The sequence below is a fragment of the Sapajus apella genome, unplaced genomic scaffold (assembly GCF_009761245.1).
Source record: "Sapajus apella isolate SASKATOON/1434 unplaced genomic scaffold, GSC_monkey_1.0 scaffold1638, whole genome shotgun sequence".
Lineage (NCBI taxonomy): Eukaryota > Metazoa > Chordata > Mammalia > Primates > Cebidae > Sapajus > Sapajus apella.
The window spans coordinates 4,514-12,500 of NW_022438564.1; the positions used below are offsets into that span (position 1 = coordinate 4,514).

The following is a 7,987-nucleotide window of genomic DNA, read 5'->3' on the forward strand; positions in this document are numbered from 1 at the left end:
GGCTGTTTCTCTCCAGACCCCAGATTCCCTCCTCTCCCTAACTAAGCTGCCAGAGGTACCCGTGCATAAAGCATGTTTCTTCCTACCAAGAGCAGGCTGGAGTTCCAGACCCAGGGGTAGGGCTGCGGCATTCTGTGCCAGACACCTTCTAAGGGATCTGCTTCTGCAACTCAACTAATCCCTCATCAACCCTCTGAGTTGGGTACTTTATATATCATCCCCACGGGAAGGTTAAATCACGTGCAGGGTGGCCAGACACGGTGGCTCATGCCTGTAGTCCCAGCACCTTGGGAGGCTGTGGCAAGAGTATGGCTCAAACTCAGGAGTTCAAGACCAACCATGGGCAACCTGGGGAGACCCCATCTCTCTCCATATATATATAGTTTTATTATTACTAAAATTAGGCCGGCTACAGTGGCTCATGCCTGTAATCCCAGCAGTTTAGGAGGCCGAGACGGGTGCATTACCTAAGGTCAGGAGTTCGAGACCAGCCTGACCAACATGGTGGAACTCCGTCTCTACTAAAAATACAAACATTAGCTGGGCATAGTGGTGCGTGCCTGTAATCCCAGCTACTCCAGAGGCTGCGGCAGGAGAATCCCTTGAACCCGGGAGGCGGAAGTTGGGTTGCAGGGAGCCAAGATCACGATACTGCACTCCAGCCTGGGTGACAAGAGCAAAACTCCCTCTCAAAAAAAAAAAAAAAGTAAAATATTATTTATAAAAAATAAAATTAAAAAAATATTTTTAAATACACATTTTTAAAAATCCCTTGCAGGCTCTCGCACACCGAGTGTCCGGGATTCACTCGCAGGTAGTCTGGCTCTAGACACCGGACTCACTGGAGTCAGCCCCTGACTTCCCTGCTCCCAACCTGTTTACTCCACTGTGAAATGGGCTTCCAGGTACTCAACTCTTGAGTTTGCTGCAAGGGTAAATGGTATCAGGCTTGGACCTGGGAGAAGGAAGTGTTTTTAAAATAGGCACCTTTGGTACCTCAATCCTTGCGGGGAGATGTGCCAATGCCCTGGGCCTCTGCAGTGTAAGTTCCTGTTGAGTTGTTCAATGTTCCACTGAGAGGAGACAAGCAGGACCGGGATCCCGGTGCCAGGTCTTCCAGAAACGGCAGGGCGAAGCGCCCAGGGACTTGTGCGTCCCTCCCTGCTGAGCGAGCGGTCCTGTCATTGCCATGGGCACGACCCAGACCCCAACCCCAGTGCATCCCGCCCTGGCCCCGCCAGAGAAGGAAGCCAAGTCTCGGGTCTGCTGGACCGGCGGGGACTTACCGGCAGGGTGTGAAGCAAGACTCTCCGGGCCACTCCCAGAATCACCCAGCAGATAAAGGCGGCCCCACCACTGCGCACTCCTAGCGGTCCCCGCGCCCCTGCCGCTATGTCCCGTCGCCCCGCGCTGCTCGCCTGGGCTCTCCTCAGCCTCCTTCGACTCGAAGAGGCTCAGAAGACAGAAACCCCGGCCTGCTGCAGCCCCATAGTGCCACGGAGGGAGTGGGGGGCCCTGGCGTCAAAGTGCAGCACGCCCCTGAGCCAGCCCGTGCGCTACGTGGTGGTGTCGCACACGGCGGGCAGCAGCTGCAACACCCCAGCCTCGTGCCAGCAGCAGGCCCAGAATGTGCAGCACTACCACATGAAGACACTGAATTGGTGCGACGTGGGCTACAAGTGAGTGCAGTGGGGAGGCACGGGCCGGGATGGGGACCCCAGAGGCAAAGGTGTGCAAGCCCCCACCAGCGGGATCGGTGGATCGGTGCTAGGGTCACCCGGCTGACACCCCGGGCAGCTTACTGAACCTCGCAGTTCTCGTTTCTCCTTGGGTCACCATGCGGGTCGGGGCAGACATGGGGCAGAAGCGCACAGCATAAAGATGCCATGGGGAGGTGGGGAAGGGCTGAAATCCAAGCCCCGCTCCCTGGAGGAAGGGGCAGGCTTTGCCTAACACACACCAACGTATCCGCAACACCTTTTGAAGGCGCCCCTTCCTGATGCCTGGTGCCTTTGTTGGGAGACAGAAAACCAGGCTGACTCAGTGTGGAGCCAGGTTCCAGGGTCAGCTCAGCTTACTCTGGCTGAGGACTGAGGCAGGTCCCTCCCCAGCTGGGGCAGGTCCTCCCAGCTTCAGCTTCCTCCTCGGCAAAGTCCAAGGGATTGCGCCCCACCTGCTCCTTAAATACAGGCAAAGCACCTAGGACACTGCCTGGCACACAGGGGCCCGCAAAGCCATGGGCTATTGCCTTTAGAGACCTACTATGCGCCAGGCAGCGCGCCAGATGTGCGACGAAGAACGGTGCCACTCTAGCTTCCCAGGGTTTAAAGATTAGCAGGGAGAAACAAGCCAAGGCCACAGGTAAATTCAGAGGGTGACAGAAGTGATGGATGAAAGGAACAAGGTGAGGGAGGGTGACCTCAGGCTGGGGCCAGACCCACACGAGATCCTTGGAAGGGTGGGGCAAGGGAAGGCCTCCCGGAGAGCGGCTGCCTTGGCTCTGAGATGTGGGAGCCGACGGAGGGGTGCAGGACGCAAAGCCAACGGGGCTGCATGGGCAGGTCCCGTGGGAAGGACAAGGTGGCTGAACACAGCCGGAGGAGCAGAATGAACTGAGGAAAGGGCGGGATCAGGCAGGGCCTTGTGGACCACAGTGAAAACTAGCTTTTACTGTGAGATGGGAGCCAGGGGAGGCTTCCGTGCAGAGCGGGGTCGGGGGCTGGTCTAAGTATGAGGCTCCCTCTGGCGGCCGTGGGGGGAACAGACTCTAAAGGGTGCCTGGTGAAGCGCGTCCTAGCCAGGCTTACCAGCTACCGCCTCCTTACAATGGGCTGCAATCCAGCCTGAGGGTTTCCAAGGAGAGGGAAGGTTTGAGCCCTGCAGGCTCTGACCCAGGTAAGCATCAGAATCCCCTGCAGAGATTACTGGAGGAAGACATGGGTCCCCAGATCCCCAGGTCCCCGATAGACCCCACCCAGGGTCACATGTTCTCAGGACCTCCTGAGGCTGTCATGAAAAAAAGTAAAAAACAAAACAAAAAAAGACCCCACCCAAAGAAGTCTAGAGGTTTCCAAAGGTATTCCCAGCTCTTCCAAGAGTTTATCAAAGACTCCAAATTCAAGGTTTTGTTTCCAAGACTCAAGTGCTGGATTCTAAGCATTCCCATGAGGTCATGAAGAGCCAAGCCTGGCTCTGCAGCCTCGGGTCTACACCACCACACAGAGAAGCAGCCTGAAGTCTGGCTCTCAGCTTTTAGGATTCAGAATCTGGTTCTAATATTCTGAATCTCCTTTCCAGGTCATGTCACGTTCTCCCTCTGAGCCTCAGTTTCTTCACCTGTAAATGGGGCTTTTGACTATGCCCACTTGTCGATGGTGGCTGAGGTTTAAATGCATTTGTGATATTGTGCTGGCCTAGAGCCAGAACCGGAGCAAAACTATTTTATAAAATGCAAAACTGTTTTTAGATAAGTTGAAATGGCTGCCCCATTCTCCTTACAATAACTACTGTCCTTGGCCTCTGTGAATAGAACTGCCAGTTTGTTCTTCAAAACTATGTAAAGCTGCTTACCTTTTCTTATCAGTAACTGCCAGAATTGCTAGCCTTTGCTTACCGGCAATTGCCAGACTAAGCAGCCCAAGCTAGTTCCATCCTGGCTCCTGTGACTTGTAATAAGTAACTAAGGTCTGTGATTTCCACCTTAACCAGATAATGTGTAAACAAATGTTTATCTTGACTTCTGTAAACCACTTAAGTAACAAACGGAATGACAAAAGTCCCCTGGCCCTTGGAATGTCCGGAGACCCCCACCCTCATCTCTGCCCAGGAGGTAATTTACAGAATCCACTAGCCCTCGGAATGTCTGAAGCCTTTTCATCCCCATCCCCGCCCCTCACCCCCACTCCCAAGGTGGTTTTTCGGGTATAAAAAATCGTGGCACCCTCCTGTTGCCACCACAGGTTGGAGAGACGTGAGTCCTCTGTGGTCGCCGGCATAATAAATGACCCTGCAATCTGGCATACTTTTGTCTTGTGATAACTTTCTACACTCGGTCAAATACAACACATTCATGCAATAAATGACCAGGGAGAACCAGCCACCCCCCTCCCCTCCACTGCCATGCCAGGCACCAGGAATAAGGCACGGCCATAACCAGCCAGTCCCAGCAGCCAGCATCACCAAGGCCAGATTCTGGGAGCTGGCTTCCTAAGCGGTAGATTCAGGACTCAAGATTCGGAAGTTCCGGCATTCTGTGCATCATTAAGGAAGCTGTGAGCACTAGGGCTGAGCTAGCACATACTGCAGCTCCCAGACACTGATGTTCTAGTTCATTCCCATGTGCCAAGTCAGATGCATTCAATCAGATGTGCTGAATGAATCAGCCTTAAGGATTTTGCCAGGCTTGGAAACCTCCAAGAGGCAGGTGCTGGGGCTCCAGGGTCGGTATCTGGTTGTGACACCAACTTTGTCTCTGATCCTGTCACCCCAGTGGACCCCGAGGGCAGGAAGCAGGCTGGGACGAGGGCAGAGTTCTGAGACAAAGGGGGCTCTGAGGAGCTTGTACAAATCCTGTCGCTAAGTCTCAGCTCTCTCAGCTTAAGATAAGGATGGTAACAGTCCCTGCCTCAGAGGGCAGTCCTGCAAGGATTCAGCAAAACGAGCCTTCCAGAAATCCTCTAGGGAGGCAGGAGGGAGCAAGGTACAAGATCACATGGGTGAGGACCTCGGAGGCCTGGGTGAAAACCCCAGCTGTGCCCCTGATGGGCTGTGACGTGGGGCAGGTGATTCTATCACTCTGATTCTGTCTCTATAAAATGGGGGTGGTGGTGACTTACAGGGTTGCAGTGAGGATGGAAAAAAGGCTGCATGCAGAGCTGTGCTTGGCTCATGCCAGGGGCCCAATAAATGATCACAGTCATTGTTAGCAGTCGTGGAAAACTAAGGGAAGAAAAGGATGCTGGAGAAGTTGTGTGTCCCGGGGCAGTAACAGAGGCAAGGTGAGTGGAGGAAAGGGCAGGAGTCCCTCTCGGGAAGCCCTCCTTCATTCATCAAGCTTCCCACCTCCCCGTGCAGCTTCCTGATTGGAGAAGACGGGCTCGTGTATGAGGGCCGTGGCTGGGGCTTCAAGGGAGACCACTCGAGTCACCTCTGGAACGCCATGTCCATTGGCATCACCTTCATGGGCAACTACATGGGTGAGTAACTGTCCCGCCAGTTAGGATGGGGGCTCACATGCGGCCTGAGGAGGGCGGGGACATGGCAGCCAGTGGCTGACAGGCTCCACCACCTACAAGCTCCATGACCTCAGGCAAGTGACTCAATTTTCTGAGCCTCCTTTCCACCATTGGAAAATGGGAATCATTTCCAACCACAGGGTGGGGGTGAGAATTAGCTGATAAAAAATCCTTCCGCCAGACGGGCGCAGTGGCTCACACCTGTAATCCCAGCACTTTGGGAGGCCAAGGTGGGCGGATCAAGAGGTCAGGAGATTGAGACCATCCTGGCCAATATGGTGAAACCCCATCTCTACTAAAAATACCAAAATTAGCCAGGGTGGTGGGAGGTTCCTGTAGTCCCAGCTACTGAGGAGGCTGAGGCAGGAGAGTTGCTTGAACCCGGGAGGCGGAGGTTGCAGTGAGCCAAGATCACAGCATGGCACTCCAGCCTGGTGACAGACCAAGACTCCGTATTTAAAAAAAATCCTTACGCCAGGCCACAGTCCCTAAGCAGCACTTGATTGATGTTAGCTATTGTTGTGGGTGGGAGCCAGAGGTCTGGCGACAGGGGAATGAGAATATGCAATCGTCACTATGACTGCCAAGGCTTGCTAAGGGCTTCTTCTGTGCCAGGTGCCATTTTGTGGATTTTACATAAAAATAATTCCTCTTACCTCCCACAGCCCTGTGGGTAGGTGCCATTATTCTCTCCTTTCGCGGATGAGGAAACTGAGGCACAGAGAGTGAAGTCCAGCTCAGAGGACACAATCAAACCCACTACCCTACACTACCACTGCCCTTTGGGAAGCCCCACCTCACTCCTGCCTCTGCCTCCCCAGATCGGGTGCCCCCAGCCCGGGCCCTCCGGGCAGCCCAGAGTCTACTGGCCTGCGGTGTGGCTCAGGGAGCCCTGAGCTCCAAATATGAGGTCAAAGGGCACCGGGATGTGCAGCCTACGCTCTCTCCAGGCGACCAGCTCTACAGCATCATCCAGAACTGGCCACACTACCGCGCCTCCTGAGGCCGTGCTGGGCGGCACCCCATTCCTCTCCTCCCACGGCCAAAACCCCACTGCCGCCTCCTTCAATAAAGGTGCAGCTGCAGCTCAAAATGTATTCCTGGGCAGGTCCCGCCACACCTCCCCTTCTTCTCTCCCTCCCACAAGACCCGAGCCCTCCCACCCCCTCCCTCCCAGCACTCTCGTCGCTGGTGCTCCGAACCCAGAGGCCCCGGCCCTGAACCAAGACCCCGGAGATCCCAGCTCGAGAGCAACATCACAGCTCAGAACCCAGAGGTCTCAGGTCAGAGCCCAGGAATCAGCACCACGGCGGCCTGGATGTCACAGAAGCAGCTGGGGGTCCTCCTGGGCAATGAGCCACGCTGCAAGACACCCCCTTCCCACCACACAGCCAAAGACATCCTGCACAGAACCTCTGCTTGGACTCCTTTGGGGACAGGCTACTCACTCCTCCCCCCAGGTCTGCCCTTGCACAGTTTAGAGAGTATGCCGGCTTTTCCTGGGCCTAAGGCCGGATCTGCCTCTGAGGCACAGACACACAGGTCCCAGTTATACCCCGCAATTTCTCTTCCTCTACATTTCTCCCCACTCCACCCTCACCCTTTAGTCATAAGCTGAGGGGTCCCACGGGCAAATATGTTTATTTACAAAATGCACATATCCTCCCTCCCAGCATGTACTGCCTGGGGAGAGATTGGGGTCAGGGCCTCACAAGCCTGAGACCCCAGGGGCACGTGGAGGGGCGGGGCCAGGGCAGGGCCTGGGCGGGGCTGGAGGCCACCCTGGCCGTACCCCCCATGCCATACTCAGTGGTGGGTGGGGGATGAGGGGCAGTACCCCCTCTCCATGTCATGACCGCATGTCCAGTCGGTTCATGTACTCCTGCAAGGCCTTCAGACGTGCATCTATTTCGGCCTGGTGGTCCAAGCTGTACTCTGTGAGAGCAGGTGTGGGTGTGGGGGGGCTCCCCAATATACCACTGCCCCCCTACCATACCAACAGGAGCTGGGACTGGGAGAGGGGATGTGGAGTCCCAGGCTCACCTTTGATGGGGACCCAGCCCCCGGAATTGGCCGGACGTTTCTCATGGTGGCTGCGTTCCACAGGGGTAGACTTCTGGTGATGGGGAAGGTAGGAAAGGGGGTCAGCCACCGTCCCTCTATTCCTGTCCCCCCAAATCCCACTGGAAATCCTGAGCCTAAGGACCTTGGGGAAAAATAAAGCCTGACACCTACTGGGCATTCATTATATGCAAAATAATCTCCTGGCTTGCTCACATAGCCCCGGGAGGTGATGCCATTACCATCCCTAGTGAACGGATAAAAACTAAGGTACAGAGAGGCGAAAGAACTGCCCTGAATGTGGGGCGCGGTGGCTCATGCCTGTAATCCCAGTACTTTGGGAGGCTGAGGCAGGCGGATCACCTGAGGTCGGGAGTTCGATACCAGCCTGACCAACATGGAGAAACCACATCTCTACTAAAAATACAAAATTAAGCCGGGCGCGGTGGCTCAAGCCCCCAGCACTGTGGGAGGCCGAGGCGGGTGGATCACAAGGTCAAGAGATCGAGACCATCCTGGTCAACACGGTGAAACCCCGTCTCTACTAAAAATACAAAAAATTAGCTGGGCATGGTGACGCGTGCCTGTAATCCCAGCTACTCAGGAGGCTGAGGCAGGAGAATTGCCTGAACCCGGGAGGCGGAGGTTGCGGTGAGCCGAGATCGTGCCATTGCACTCCATGCACTCCAGCC

The 7,987-nt window shown here is 55.4% G+C and overlaps 2 protein-coding genes across 2 annotated transcripts in view; one reads left to right on the forward strand and one right to left on the reverse strand.

Moving 5' to 3' along the window:
• The first annotated feature begins 1,092 nt into the window (after positions 1-1,092).
• LOC116546902 (peptidoglycan recognition protein 1-like) lies at positions 1,093-6,331 on the forward strand. The gene is made up of 3 exons (XM_032273019.1): positions 1,093-1,679; positions 5,074-5,195; positions 6,056-6,331. Exons 1-3 carry the CDS (start codon positions 1,393-1,395, stop codon positions 6,235-6,237), a joined length of 591 nt encoding a protein of 196 aa, XP_032128910.1. The 5' UTR covers positions 1,093-1,392; the 3' UTR covers positions 6,238-6,331.
• A 525-nt stretch (positions 6,332-6,856) lies between these two features.
• The window catches only part of LOC116546903 (coiled-coil domain-containing protein 61-like), a gene marked incomplete at its 5' end in the record, with an annotated part of 2,290 nt that continues 1,159 nt past the window's right edge, over positions 6,857-7,987 (reverse strand). The window contains 2 exons of the mRNA XM_032273020.1: positions 6,857-7,169; positions 7,278-7,350. Coding sequence (XP_032128911.1) covers positions 7,084-7,169; positions 7,278-7,350 — 159 coding nt within the window. The remainder of the gene's footprint in view (positions 7,170-7,277; positions 7,351-7,987) is intronic.

Bases quoted from the DNA above. Each gene is read 5' to 3' on its own strand.
- LOC116546902 (XM_032273019.1), top strand. From the start codon at position 1,393: ATGTCCCGTCGCCCCGCGCTGCTCGCCTGGGCTCTCCTCAGCCTCCTT. The intron at 1,680-5,073 runs GTGAGTGCAGTG...CTCCCCGTGCAG, and splicing joins TGGTGCGACGTGGGCTACAA to CTTCCTGATTGGAGAAGACG. The intron at 5,196-6,055 runs GTGAGTAACTGT...CTGCCTCCCCAG, and splicing joins CTTCATGGGCAACTACATGG to ATCGGGTGCCCCCAGCCCGG.